General features: G+C 36.9%; 1 protein-coding gene across 4 annotated transcripts in view; it reads right to left on the bottom strand.

Annotated features, from left to right (window-relative positions):
- Positions 1–15,436, bottom strand: part of ZBBX (zinc finger B-box domain containing) — a 105,014-nt gene that overhangs the window by 30,814 nt on the left and 58,764 nt on the right. For all 4 annotated transcript variants that reach the window (XR_006718540.1, XR_006718538.1, XR_006718539.1 and 1 more), the window contains exons 8-11: positions 8,655–8,764; positions 7,934–8,031; positions 6,685–6,764; positions 4,662–4,801 (exon numbers count right to left, since the gene is read on the bottom strand). Coding sequence is in view for 1 of the 4 variants with exons in the window: in XM_045503059.1 (XP_045359015.1) it covers positions 4,662–4,801; positions 6,685–6,764; positions 7,934–8,031; positions 8,655–8,764 (428 nt within the window). In the remaining 3 variants the exon portion in view is untranslated. The remainder of the gene's footprint in view (positions 1–4,661; positions 4,802–6,684; positions 6,765–7,933; positions 8,032–8,654; positions 8,765–15,436) is intronic.

Genomic DNA, 15,436 nt, shown 5'->3' with positions numbered 1-15,436 from the left:
TCAAAGGACTTACTCGTTGCAATCAAATGTTTGTATAGCTGGGCAATTACACATAGTATTTAGAACTTCCATTTCCAACAACTATCACTTCTTAAATCACACAATTACTACAAGAAAGGCAGTTACTTATACAACACAGAAATACTTTTACAAGAAAAATTTTATAAAGGCTCTTCAATTTAATGAAACTTGCACGATAATGCTGTATTTTCCTTGAAAGCTTGAATAGAAATTAGTTGATTTTATGGTACAAAGAGATGCCATTTTCTTTTTTTTTTATTTTTAATTTTTTTTAATGTTTATTTATTTTTGAGACAGAGGTAGACAGAGCATGAACGAGGGAGGGTCAGAGAGAGGGAGACACAGAATCTGTAACAGGCTCCAGGCTCCGAGCTGTCAGCACAGAGCCCGACGCGGGCTCGAACTCACGGACCGTGAGATCTTGACCTGAGCCGAAGTCGGCCGCCCAACCGACTGAGCCTCCCAAGCGCCCCAAGAGATGCCATTTTCTATATGTAAATGTCTACAACTAACCTCTGTAATATTTTTGCAAGATTGCATAATTCCACTACTGCTGAAGAGGTAACACAGCAGCCTTTTTATTAATCTTTAAAATCTGATGCAAAAAATAGAGGTGTGATTTAATTCAGTCTATTCAATGGAAGTCCCATTAAGTCATAAAAACTAGACATCTTGGTTCAACATTTGAAAATTAATCTAATCTGTTACATCAATAGGCTAAAGAATAAAAATCACAAGATCATATCAATAGATCCAAACCAGAAATAAAAGGGAACTTCCTCAACTTGATAAAGACTATCTATAAAAAAGCCCTATAGTTAACATCATACTTAATGATGATAAACAAGATGCTTTAACCCTAAGATCAGGAACAAGTCAAGGATATCCCCTCTTACAACTCCTTTCCAAAATCCTTCTAGAAGTTCTAGCTAATGCAATAAAACAAGGAAATAAGTATACGGATTGGGAAGCAAGAAAAAAATCTAATTTCATTCACAGATGACATGATTGTTTATGTACAGAATCTGAACAAATCCACAAAAAAACTTCTGGAACTAATAAGTGATTATTTCAAGGTTGCAGGATACAAGGTCAAGATACAACAATCACTTTCCTATATACCAACATGAATAAGTGGAATTTGAAATTAATAACACAATACCATTAGCACACAAAAATGAAATACTTAAAAGAATGAACTTAACAAAATATGTAAGATCTATATGAGGGGAAACTAGAAATCTCTGATAAAAGTAATCAAAGAACTAAATAAATGGAGAGATAGTCCATGTTCACAGCTAGAAGACTCAATATTGCAAAAATGTCAGTTCTTTCCAACTTGATCTATAGATTCAATGCAATCCCAATTAAAATCCCAGCAAATTATTTTGTGGATATTGATAAACTGATTCTAAAGTTTATATGAAGAGGCAAAAGACCCAGAAAAGCCAACACATTGGCTTTTGAAGGAGAAGAAGGAGAAGAATTGAAGGAGAAGGACAATGTCAAAGACCAACGCTACACAACTTCAAGAATTACCATGCAATTATAGTACCCAAGACAATGTGGTACTGGTAAAAGTATAGAAAAACATATCAATGGTACAGAACTGAGAACCCATAGATAGCCCCACATAGATATAGTCAACTGATCTTTGCCAAATAGCAAAGGCAAAACAATGGAGAACAGTGTTTGCAACAAATGGTGCTAGAAATGGACATTTGCATGCCCGCACATTAATCTGGAACAGACCTTACTCCCTTCGCAAAAATTAGCTCAAAAGAATGGTAGACCTAAGTGTGAAATGCAAAACTTTAAAACTCTAAAAACATAAAAATCTAGATGATCTTGGGTATGGTGATGACTTTTTAAGACACACACCAAGGGCAGGATCCATGAAAGAAACAATTGATAAGCTGAATTTCATTAAAATTAAAAATCTGTTCTGTAAAAGACACTGTCAAGAGAATGCGAAGACAAGCCACAGACTTAGGATTTGCAAAACACATATTTGATAAAGTACTGTTATCCAAAACATTAAAAAAATCTAAAATCTGAACAATAAGAAAATAGGCCAAGGAACTTAATAGACACTTCATGAAAGAAGATAAATAGATGGCAAATAAGCATATGAAAAGATGCTCATCATCATATGCCTTTAGGGAATTGTAAGTTGTTAAAACAACAATGAAATCCACTCCACTATTGCTGGAATGACAAAAATCCAAAACACTGACAATACCAAATGCTGGCAAGGATGTAGAGAACAGGAAGTCTCATTCATTGCTGGTGGGAATGCAAAATGGTACAGCCACTTTGGAAGACAGGTTGGTGATTTCTTACAAAATGAAACATGTTCTTGCCATATGATCTAACAATTGCGGTCCTTGGTATTTACCCAAATGAGTTGAGAATTATGTTCAAACAAAAACTCACACATGGATGTTTATATTTATAGCAGCTTTATTCATAATTGCCAAAACTTAGAATTAACCAAGTTGTTCTTCAGTAAGTGAATGTATAAATAAATTGTGGTATTTCCAGACAATAAAATATTACTTAGCACGCACACACACACACACACACACACACACACACACACACACACAAAAGGATCAAGGCTCCTGGGTGGCTCGATCAGTTAAGCTTCTGACTTCCGCCCAGGTCATGATCTCACAGTTCGTGGGTTGGAGCCCTGCATCTGGCTCTGTGCTGACAGGTCAAAGCTTGGACCCTGCTTTGGATTCTATGTCTCCCTCTCTCTCTGCCCCTCCCCCCACTTGGGCTTGCTCTCTCTCTCTCTCTCTCTCTCTCTCTCTCTCTGAAAAGTAAACATTTTTTAAAAAGGATCAATCAAGTCACGAAAAGACAGAGTCACCTTTAAGTGTATATTACTAAGTGAAAAAAAACCAATCTGAAAAGATCACATGTTGTATCATTCCAGCTATGTGACATTCTGGAAAAGGCTTAATCATAAAGATAGTAAAAATATCAGTGGTTGCCAGGAATTAGGTGGGAGGGAGGTAATATAAAAAGGCAGGGCACAGAGTATTTTAAAGGTACTAAAACTATTTCTTTATAATACTATAATGATGAATACAGGTTATTATAAATTTGTCCAAATCCACAGAATGTGCAACGCCAAGAGGGAACCCTTGTGAACTATGGACTTTTGGTGATAATGGTGTGTCAATGCATGTTTATTCATTGTAACAAATGTATTACTCTGGTTGGGACATTGACTGTGGGAGAAGCTATGAGTTTGAGAAGGCAGAGTGTGTGTGTCTGTGTGTGTGTATAGGAACAATCTGTATTTCCTGCTAAATTTTGCTGTGAACCTAAAATTTCTCTAAAAAATAAAGTCTATAAATAAATCAAGCATCTTTAAAGTCACACTTTTTTTTTAATGTTTAATTTTGAGAGAGAGAGAGAGAGATAGAGCAGGGGCAGAGAGAGAGGGAGACAGAATCTGAAGCAGACTCCACGCTCTGAGCTGTCAGCACAGACCCCAAGGTGGGGCTCGAACCCACGGACCACGAGATCATGACCTGAACTGAAGTTGGATATTTAACCGACTGAGCCATGCAGGCTCCCCTAAAGTAACACTTAATGGGTATTTATATTCAGCATTTCCCCAAAGGTAACTGGGACACAATGTTCCATGTAGATCAAAAAATATCTTCTGGACTAGGTCTGGAGCCCTGTAAAGTCCTAAATTCCCATGTGGATATAGCTCATAGTTGGTCATAATAATTTATAGGCTTATTGGCTGAAGATGTCAAGTCCAGCAGGATGACCACAAATCACAGTTCTCTACCATCTACTCCCCAATCAGAAGGTAATCATCAGTTTTATAACTAGCTATTTTAAATAATGCTCTCAAGTATCTCTCAAGTCCTTCACACAAGATATATTTATTAGTTTTTCCGAAAATACTAAATAGATTAGAAATAATATTTGAAAAGCAGATTAGAAGTAATCTAATTCCTATGTTTTAGCTTAGGAAAATGCGATCTAAGAAAGCAGTGACATGTTCAAGGTCACACAATGATTTAAGGCAGAAATGGAAATGAAATCTGACTTCCAAGCCAGGATAATTTACTGTGACTATCTTTAAGTGGTGCTCTCACCATCTGGAAATTGAAGCCAGACATTTGCACACAGCATCCTAATCTATAAATTCTAAGGCAACTACTAGTAATAATGTAGATATATAAACAGGATGGTTTATTTTGGTTTGGTTTTATCACTTATGTAAACCTTTACATCAAAACTGAATATTTGGGGAGAAGATTTAACGCAAGGGAGGGCAACAGGATGCCAATTAGATTTTTGTCACTAAAGGCATATCTATGTAATCTTTTAAATGCTGCTTTCTCAGTCCATAATAACTTTTAGAGGTAGCAACCAACACAGGCAGTTTTTTCTTCTGGATACAAACACTGTTGTCCACTGACTGAAAAGGGTATTTGCTAGAAAACTATGTATTTTCAACCAAGGTTTTCTAAGCACCAAATTTTGTGGGGTTTAAATGAACAGCAAAATAGGTAAAGCTTTTACATAGTGAAATACCTACCTGGTTTTATTAAATTACCAACATTCGTTGTTAATCATGTTGATCCATAAGAAAAAAAAGTTACCTTTTGAGTTATTTTTACAGGAGGAAGAGCTGTTGTTCAGATGAAGATGTAAGAGGTCTGCTTTTCCCTTGGTGAAAACATGATGTTGATGAATGTCATTTTCATATAGAAAAGTATTCTGATAATTATGAAACGTGCAACTTTCATGTTTAGGGACAGCAAAAGAAAAGAGTTGAAAGAAAGGATAAAAAAAGAAAGTAAAAAGTCCCAGCTTATTAAAACAAATACAATACAACCTTTAAGGAATAGGTTTGTTTACATTAATTTAATATTTTTTTTAACCTTACTGTGGACACATTCTAAACCACAAGTAACTAAATAGTATTTGGGTTTAAAGACACAGGTAACTGGACCAAATCAGATTTAACTGAACAATGTCAACAATGTCAATTAAGAGCTTCCTTAAAAAAATATTCTAGGGCACCAGGTGGTTCAGTCAGTTGAGCATCTAATGCTTGATTTCAGCTCAGGTCATGATCGCAGGGTCAGAGGATCGAGTTCCTCATGTCAGGCTCTGCGCTGAGTATGGAGCCTGCTTAAGATTCTCTCTCCTCCCCCCTCTGCCCCTCTCCCCCTGCTTGCCTGCACACACACACACACACACACACTCTCTCTCTCTCTCTCTCTCTCTCTCTCTCTCTCTCTCTTTAAAACAAACATTCTGAAATATGTTTGGTTCCTTATATTCTTTCTTCTAAAAATGGAGAGTTACCTTTTCAAGCTCATTGAAATCTGATGAAATCAAGGTTTTAGTACTTACATAAACTTTTCATTTGAACTATCAGAGTCAAATTTTCAGTTTTTAATGATGATTACTATATACTAACATATGTACAATTTAAACATTTTCTATAAATTGAATAATATATTTAATAATACCCGATATTTATGTAAGCTTTACATAGCACCACAATAAAAGCTCCTGGATTATGCTCCTGTGCCACTTATGATCCTTTATGATTCTTCTTAGGAAAGAAGAAACTCCATGGACACCTCCAAACCCAAAGTGCAAAACTATTGCCAAACCATCATCAGTAACTTTCTCTGGCTTCTATAACATGGAGGTCAAAGCAGAACTTGTGATAGGATATATAAAGGAATCAAATTAGAGAGCATAAATGTCATTCATTTCCTTAGGTAATCCATACAAAATTCTTATCTACTGACCAAAAGGTTGTCTCCTGCCAAAAGCACATTTGCTTCTAGATATGTGAGTCTATGTGTTCAAACATGGGGCTTTTCAGGTCCAAGAGCATCACTTAGGCCCACTGCTATTCCAAAATGCTGACAGACTCTAAGTTGATCTGAACATATAAACAAAAAATGGGGTTGGGGCTACTTAGTAGGAACTTCACTCTGCTGTTTGCCCAATTTAATACTTTGTAGTCAAAATACATGAAACTCTAGCTAAGATTTCAACAGCAAAGGAGACTTGGAGTACTTTTTAACATTACTAACAGAGCTAGATGTTATTTTTCACTTGGAAATGACAAAATTATAAAAATAGTTACAAAGTGAACTGTTATGCTTCATGCTTCATTTACTTAATTCATCACATAGTAAACTCTACCTGGAAAGTAATCTATAGTCTGGGACATCTTTTTCTCTCTCAAACTAATCATTAATATATCTGTTTTTATTTAGGGTTCATAGAAAATGGAAATACAAAGAAAGCTCATACGAAATATATCATCCTTGGTAAGCCATTTCAAATAATAACGCTAAATTTACAAGTATCTATTAAATAATCCAGATATTAGGTAAGAGTATACACGTATCATTATAGTCACTTTTCTAATTATTGAATATTGGCAAATGTTAGAAATATTGTGCACAAATTTAAACATGGCTTTAGTAAAATATATTCTAATATCGAAGTCATGTTTTTTACACCACGAATTTCTCATTTAAAGAGATAGTTGAATCGCTTCTCGGCCTTTTGGCTAAGATCCAGTGTAAAGAGATAGCTGATTTCTTGGGTAGGTTTTTAGTAAACATCAAAAGCGATTTAGAAATATCTTACCTTTGTTGACTGTCTACATCTGCTAACTCAACTTTGTAGGGCACTGTGTTTCCTGGTTCTTCAAATTCCTCTTCATAAGTCTTATTAAATGTATGTAGTATAATATTAGTATGTTCAATAAATGTATTATACATTAACCATCTAACCTGTACATAATATTTAGAGAATTTTCTCCCTACAAGCAATGTCATGTGCTTTCTGACTATGTACCACAGAACAATTCCAGGAGAACTAATGCAATAAATATTTGTTGGGGGCATGGCTGTGTCAGTCATGTCATTACTACTATCACACCTAGAAACAACAGTTAACAGGTGTTTTACTATGTAACTACTGAGTGCAAAGTAGGCTAGTGACTGAGGTGTTTTTAGTTCTCTGGCCAGCATATTACAAGGTTACTCTGCGCATCAACTAATTAATGCCAAGAACACACACACATATGTAAGCACATGTGCTTATTTGTTCAGTATCTTAATTTATCCAGAGGGGAAATAAAAATGTGGCTAGGAGCGTGCGCACATACACACAGACACACACACACACACACAGAGCAGAAGCTATTAACCTAAAGAAGAAAGTAGTATTTAGAGAGGTACTTCCTCCCTTCTAGCCTTTTTCTGTGACAATCACAGGAAGAGGAATATCGAGGACAAGTAGTAGATTCAGCTACTAGATGACTGGAAAATCAGAAATGTGCTGAGTTTGTCCCAACTTAAACCTTCATCCTAAAGCTCCAGCTCTGACTGGCTCAACTTTCAGGTGATTCTATTTTGTGTCTTCTAGAGGTTTGTATTCAAGTTATTACACTAAATCCCTTAAATCTTAGTACTATTTTTTCTTTAAATAAAAAATAATACTAGATGACATTCAAGAAACTACATATATACAAATTATATTAAATAGACACCATATAAGGAGACCAATTTTTGTTTAAAAGACTGATAACATAAAGGGCTAAATAAAACAAGCACTAAACTACATTTCTATAAGTTAAGAGAATAAAATGTCTTCTCATCTCCCATACTACATGTTTCCAAAAATAGCACAATATCAATTCAGCTCACAAATTTACTGCCTACATTAAAAACAATACCATTTTATTCCTATCAGCATGTTTAAATTCAAACTCTTGTAGATTTTTCCCCAACAATGCTTAATTAAAAAATATTGTTGAAAATAATATGTAGTTATAACTATATGTTTTGAATTTCTTGTTTGCTAAGTAATAGGGTAGTCATTATACACTTACCTCATCCAGTTCAACTATATTTAGAGATGGCTCGGGTCTCTCTATTTTAAATTCTTCTACTGGCAGAAAAAGTGCTGGGTATTGTTTGGTCTCCTCAACTAGGAAATAAGATTAGGAAATAATGTCATTAAAGGATATACTTCACCTGATAATTCCCTATCTTCAAATAACATAGTCAACAATAAGAGAATAACGTTCTCTTGTGTACCCACACTAATACATATATGCTGTCAGTTTCCCGAGCTCAAGTAAAACACACATTTTCTTAACATTCAACGTTTAAGTACAACCATTTAGGGATGCCTGGGTGGCTAAGTCAATCAAGCATCTGACTCCTGATTTCAGCTCAGGTCATGATCTCACAGTCAGGGACTGAGCCCTGCATTGAGCCCCGTGCTCCACCAGGCACGGAGGGATTCTCCTGCTAGGGATTCTCTCTCTCCCTCTTTCTCTGCCCCTCCCCTGCTCACACTTTCTCTCAAAATAAACAAATAAACTTAAAAAAAACCAACTATTTAACTTAAGGCAAAGTAAATCTATCAAATGGGAAGGAGTGTGTGCTTAATTTTGAGCTACAGATAAAGGGTGCAGAGTCCAGTTGAGGGTAATATAGTAAAACGAAACGAAACAAAACAAAACAAAAAAGCAGATGCTAACAAATGCTTAGTGTTTGAAATTTGAAATAATAAATGAGAAAATATCTAATCAAGACTGAACTAACCATCACTGTCTTCATCACTTTCATTCTGGGAACACTGTGCCTCACCAGCAGTGTTACATTGAGGTGTGAATGCATCTGGCAGCATGTTTCGAAGTTGCTCCTGTGGAGTTCTACAGAACGAGAAGCAATTAAAAGACTAAAATACATTACCTGAAACTTTCCCAGGCAAGATCTTGATTTATTTCACAAATGAATGAGCATACAAAACTAATGATGAAACCAAAGCTATACTTCTGATTGATGGAAGAAAAGTATGACTGTGTAACAGAGTCTTCATCTATTAAAATAATTTTGTAAATCAAATTAACATCATACAAGAGTTTTCAACTGCATGTCCTACTGTTTTTCATTTAGGATGAAAATCAAAGTTAAGACAAAAGTAAGTGTTCCTACAAGCCACATGGAGTCCCTGACATACCACACTATTTAAAAAGTTAATTTGTGAATGTGTGTTGTGCATCACCGCTTAGGTATTATGTTGATAGGTCCCAAGGCAAACTAAAGACATTTTCCTGAACTTTAACCAAGCCAGCAGGGTGATAAAATATGCTTTCCCAATATTAATGTAGTGTGTTCCAGCTATGGCATCTATCACCCAGTTAATGAAGTTTGATATGGCCCATCTCGTATAGAAGGCAACAAAACACAGGAATTCTCAGAGGTCAGGATTATGCATTGGTTTCATAGGCTATTTCCCAATTCTTGGTAAGGTGGCACCTTTTAGTCAAGAATATAAATAGCTACAGCCCTTCCAGACCATGCCAGTTCATGGAGTCCCCGTGTAAAAGTCAGGACTTTCTTACTGATATTAACAGGTAGCATTGACACAAAGCTTAAAATGTATGAGGCTCTGTTCTAACGAATCTGGGGTATTAAAGATTAACAGCTATATTAATTAGGCATGCGTGTTATCTTAATTTTACGTATGAGAAAACTGAGGCACGAAGAAGTAAACCAACTTGTACAATCATTTAGGTAGTAAATACAGAAGAGGATTTGAACCCAAGGAGTCCGCCTCCCCAAGTCAATGTTCTTAACCATTACTCTGCATGGCCTCTCTCACAATTTGCAAAGGCAGTAAGATTTGATAATCTGACAATCTATGGCTATGTGAATTTTCCCAATATATATAATGTACATATCAGAACACTCCAAAATATTTATATATTACTCAGCTTTGTGTCTTGACAAATTTCATGAGCGTACCATCTTACATCTATAATTTAATTAAGTAATGGAAAATATAAAGAGTAAAGGTCAAAACAAACTGGCACGTGGCCGCCAGGAACCTGTTTCCAGTTTGACACGGATATAGTATACAAAAAGTTCAATCATAGATGCACATAAGTTTACTATTATTCAGATACTCCTTCTTTGTGAAGTAAAAATTTATTTAATTTCATGAGCAAAGCCCTGAACCAAAGGCTTATAGAATCTAGGCAACAGAGTACTGGAACTATTGACTGTTTATTCTAAATTCAGTATTTTGCAGATGAGAAAACATAGACCAAGAGAGTTTAAATGATCTGCCCATGAACAAACAACTAGTTACTCAATGAAATAAGTCTGTATTCTGGATATTGGGACCCTGGCACCAGTGCTTGCTCGAAAGATCATGCCGTGTAAATAAAAGGATGAAACGTCTCTTAGAGGAAGACTCCCTCACCAGATTTTCCTGAAAATGTAAACAAGTATTTATTGAACGCGGACTAACTGACAGGTACACACTAATGAGCTTCAGACCTAAAAGACTGGTATGGGCATGACACTTTATAAGAGCTATAGACAGCTTGGACAGCAGTTCCATAGGAATAACTAGACTAGAACAGTATATGAATGAACCATAGGCCACAACGGGATACAACCATACACCTCGGAAAATGACCAGCACCAAACAAACAAACAAACAAACAAAAAACCCCAAAGATACCAGGCACTGGCAAAGATGGAGGGCAACTAGAACTCATACATTGCAGGAAGGTGTGGAAGCTGTGCAGTCACTTTGCAGACAGGGTCTGGCGGTATATTTATAAAGATAAATATACACATACCAATCTAGCCAGCCCGGCCCCAGGTGTTTACCCAAGGAATTAAAAACTGATATTCAAACAAAAACCCATTTGCAAATGTTTCTAACAGATTTAGTCGTAATTGTCAAAAGCTAGAAATCAGCAGGATGTTCTTCAACAGATTAATGGATAAACTGTACATCAGGATGATGAAATTCTGGCCCACAATAAAAAGGAATGGATTTTGATTCACTGAAGAGCACGGATGGCACTTAAATGCATTTTGCTAAATAAAGGACACACAAGGCTACATTATTGTATGATCTCACTTATATGACATTCAGAAAAAGGCAAATGTATAAGGATGGAAATGGATCAATGGTTGCCTTGTGTTGGAGAAGAAGTGTTGACTATAAAGGGGAAGCAAAAGGGAATTTGGAGCTGATGGAACTGTGCTGTTTGGTGCTATGATGAATATTTGACTCCAGGCATTTGTAAAAATCCATAGAACTGTACACAAGTTTATGCTATTCAATTTTTAAAAAGTACTCAGGATGTGGACATAACCCAGGGAATGGCAGAGCTACTCTAATGGAGGTAGGAAAGAAATGAGCACCATGGCCTCAGAAACTTTGGAGAAAAAGTTTTTGACTAGATACTGTAGGCTAAAGATAAAAACACTACATACAAATAATGCACTCTAGTTGGTAAATTTGTTTCTCACAGTAATATTAGTTTGAAATTCTGGAAAAACTGTACACACACACACACACACACACACACACACACACACGGGCTGATAAATGAGTAAATATATCATAGATAATGAGAGCCAGGATTCTCATTGTAGGTGAAAGTAACCACAAATAAGCAAAGAAAGGATGTGATGCTGGTTTGGAGTCAAATAGGAGTGTACTTCATGTTTACCTCAATAGATACCCAGGTATATAGATACAGAAATAAATTTGGCTATGTGAGTATAGTGGTAAGTACACATACATATATTTCCTCGATGTTCTCTGAGATGACCTAGGCTCTGTGTTACCTGCGTAGCCATGAGCACCTCTATAATCTAGATCTTGGTTTCTTAATACCATTTTCAAAAAAAAGGAATCAAGATTACTTGGAGAAGTTATTTCTGGGCTAGGGCACAGAAATGCATGTTGGGTGCCAGAAAAATGAAGGTATATTAAAAGCAAACAAATCAACAAACAAAAAAGGATGAGGATGCATTGAAAGAAGAGGGGAGTCAACCTGAAACAGCTCTCAGGGGTCAAGGCAGGAACTATTTGAGTCACAAAATAAATAACAATAGTGTTTAATATTAATTAAAAATGCATATCCATGAGTCCACACAAATAAACAACTGAATAAACAAATGAAAGGGGAAGTAGGCATATTCTTCCTTGAAGAATTCTAATTAATAAATATAGAAGAAATGAAGGAAATAGAAAATCACTAGTTATTCTGCTGCTGGAAAATTCCACAGGTAAATACTAAAAGTAGTAGAGGAGAGTTTAGGTAAAAAGAAGATTTTGTATCATCTCAAGGCATCTCCCCTAAAACATTTATTAATCACTCTGATATGAATGTTTGTACCCCCTCTCAAAATTCATGTGTGAAAATCCCAATACATAATGTGATGGCATTAAGAGGTGGGGTCTGTGGGAGGTAATTAGGTCATGAAGGCACAGCCCCCATGTGGGACTGATGCCCTTGTAGAAGAGTTCCGAAACAGCCATGTGAGGACACAGCCAAATAGATGCCTCCAGGAAGCAGGTTATCACTAGGCTCTGAGTCAGCCAGTGTCTTGACCTTGGACTTCCGACCTCCAGAATTCTAAGAAATACGTTTGCTGTTTACAAGGCATCCAGTTTATATTATTCTATTGCAACATCCCAAATGGACTAAGAAAGAAGCTGGAACCAGAAGTGGGGTGCTGCTAAAAATGTGGAAGCAGCTTTGGAACTGACTGACTGATGATGGGTAGAAGCTGAAAGGGGTTTAAAGTTCATACTAAAAAAAACCTTATATAGCTGTGAAAGAAACTTTAAAGGCAATTCCAGTGAGGACTCAAAAAAGAGGAGAACTGAGGAAAAGCCTCAATCTTCTTACAGAATATCTAAGTAATCCTGAACAGAGTATCAGTAGAAATAGGGATGGTAAACACCATCCAGCTGAGGTTTCAAATGGAAATAAGGTTTCAAATGTCCAATAACATGTTATTGGACAGTGGAGGAAAGGCAATTTTAATTAATAAAGTTGCAAAGAACTTGGCTGAATTGTGTTTGTGTCTAGTGTTTTATGTAAGATAGAACTTAAGAGGGATGAAATTAGTTATGTGGCTAAGGCAATTTCTAAGCAAAGTATTGAAGGAAAGGCTTGGATTCTCTTGACTGCTCATACTAAAACGCAAGGGTGAAATGACTTAAAGACAGAATTGTTAGTCAAAAGAGAAACAAAACTTAAATATTTGGAATTTTATCAGAATTTACACATTGAAAAGAATGAGAGGGCCTATTCAGGAGAGAACAGGAAGTGTATGGCCAAATGGTCATCTGATAGGAAGATTAGCCATCTAAATAGAAGCCACATTTTCCACTGTCAGAGACAATGGAAAAATGACCTCCAAAGGCAATTCAAAAATCATCAGGGCTATACCTCCCATCCCAGGCAGAGAAAGCTGCAGGCCACACAGCAGGGAGACCCCATTAGAGCAATGCCCAGTGAACCTCTAGGGGCAAGGATGCCCCTGTAACACCAAGCTAGCCAAGCCACATGATTCCCACCCAAGAAAGTCACAAGCATGTGACCCCACACAGAACCATCATAGGAATGGGGCCATCCAAAGCCATGGGGGCAAAGCCACCCAGAGCCTTGGGGTCCCAGCACTGCCTCAGTGTGTGTGAAAGGCAGGACCCCTGCTCTAGTGTGTCTGGAAGGTGGGACCTCTATCTCAGCGGGCCCTGGAGTGCAGAGCATCAATGGAGAGGCTAATTCTCAAGACTTAAGGTTAAATAGAATTTGCTTTATTGGGTTTTAGACTTGTTTAGAATCTGCTACTCCTTTCTTCTTTCCTATTTCTCTCATTTGGAATGGAAATATCTATCCCATGCCTGTCCCACCATTGTACTTTAGAAGCAAATAACGTGTTTGATTTCATAATTTCACAGTTAGAGAACAATTTGCCTCAGAATGAATAATACATTGAATCTCACTCATATCTGACTTAGATGATATTTAGATGAGACTATGAACTTTAGACTTGAGATGATGCTACAATAAGTGAAAATGTGGGGGCTCTTAGAATGGAATGAACATATTTTGCATATGAGAAGTTCATGAACCTTGTTGGGGCCAGGGCAGAAAGCTCTGTTCTGAATGTTTCAAGTGTTGTAACCCTAACTCCAAAGTGATGGTATCAGGAGGTGGGCCTTTGGGAGGTGATCAGGTCATACAGACAGAGCCCTTATGAATGGGATTAGTGCCCTTGTAAAAGAGATCTGAAAGAGACCCCTTGTCCCTTCTGCCATGTGAGGACACAGTGAGAAGATGGCCATCTATGAACCAGGGAGCTGTCTCTCTCCAGATACTGCATCTGCTGGCACCTTTATCTTGGAATTTCCAGCCTTAAACACTGAAAAATGAGTGTTTGTGTTTATAAGCTACCTGGTCTATGGTATTCTGTATAACAGCCCAAGACCTTAATTACAAAAGGAAAAGAATGAGTGTGCAGCGGAGCAATTCAGTGAGCACCACGTTAACCATGGGCTCAAGGTTAACATCCTGGTAATAAGATGCACTGACAGCATGATCCTGTGATACCACACTGAGAAGGGCACATCCTCTCTGTGTTATTCTTCCTTCAAATGCATAACCTCAATCTAATTATGAAAAGGCATCAGATAGACCCAAGTTGAGTATATTCTATAAAAAATCTGGCAAGTACTCTTTAAAAATGTCAGGGTCTTGAAAGACAAGAAAAGACTGAGGAACTATAATGGATAAGGAGCTATGACAAAAAAGGCAATGTGAGATCCTGGATTGGATCCTGAAGTAGAATAAGGACAACAGTAGAAAAACTGGTGAAATCCAAATGAAGTCCGTAGTTTAGTTAATAATATTGTACCAACGTTAATTTATTGGATTTGATACATGCACTATGGATATGTAAGATGTTGCCATTATGGGAAGCTGAATGAACGATATGTGGGAAATCTTCATACTGTTTTACAACTCTTCTGTATGCCCTATTTTGAAATAAATTTTTAAAAAATTTGCCACATGAAAAACAGTTAAAGGGGCATGGGGGCATATATTAACCTGTCAAACAGAAACTTCAAGGAAGACATGAGGGCTGATTTCAAAAATCTGAAGGAATGCCTCGGAGAGGAGGAATTCAAGTTGCTCTGTATTGGCTTAATTGGTAGAATTGAGACCATGTTTAGAAACCAGTCAGAAACAAATTACAGCTCACTAGGAGATACTACAACAGGCAGAATGTTCCAAAAATGGAATGCGCCATTACAGGAGATAGTTTTGTATGAATGAAGGTGAAGCAAGGGCTTAATGACCCCTCCTCAGGTACATTCTAGACTGGTCCTCCAACACCTTGCTCCTCAAAATGCAGAATTACCTACACAAATATCAGCTGAGAGCTGTTAGAAATTCAGAAATGCAGAGTGCCAGGCCCCACCCAGATCTACGGAAGAAGAATCTGTATCTTGCCACAGTCGGCAGGTGATTCATCGGCACAATGAAGTGTGAACAGTA

Source organism: Leopardus geoffroyi, chromosome C2 (genome assembly GCF_018350155.1).
Source record: "Leopardus geoffroyi isolate Oge1 chromosome C2, O.geoffroyi_Oge1_pat1.0, whole genome shotgun sequence".
NCBI lineage: Eukaryota > Metazoa > Chordata > Mammalia > Carnivora > Felidae > Leopardus > Leopardus geoffroyi.
Note: the sequence above shows the minus strand (reverse complement) of the source record. Positions and strands in the feature narration are given on the sequence as shown.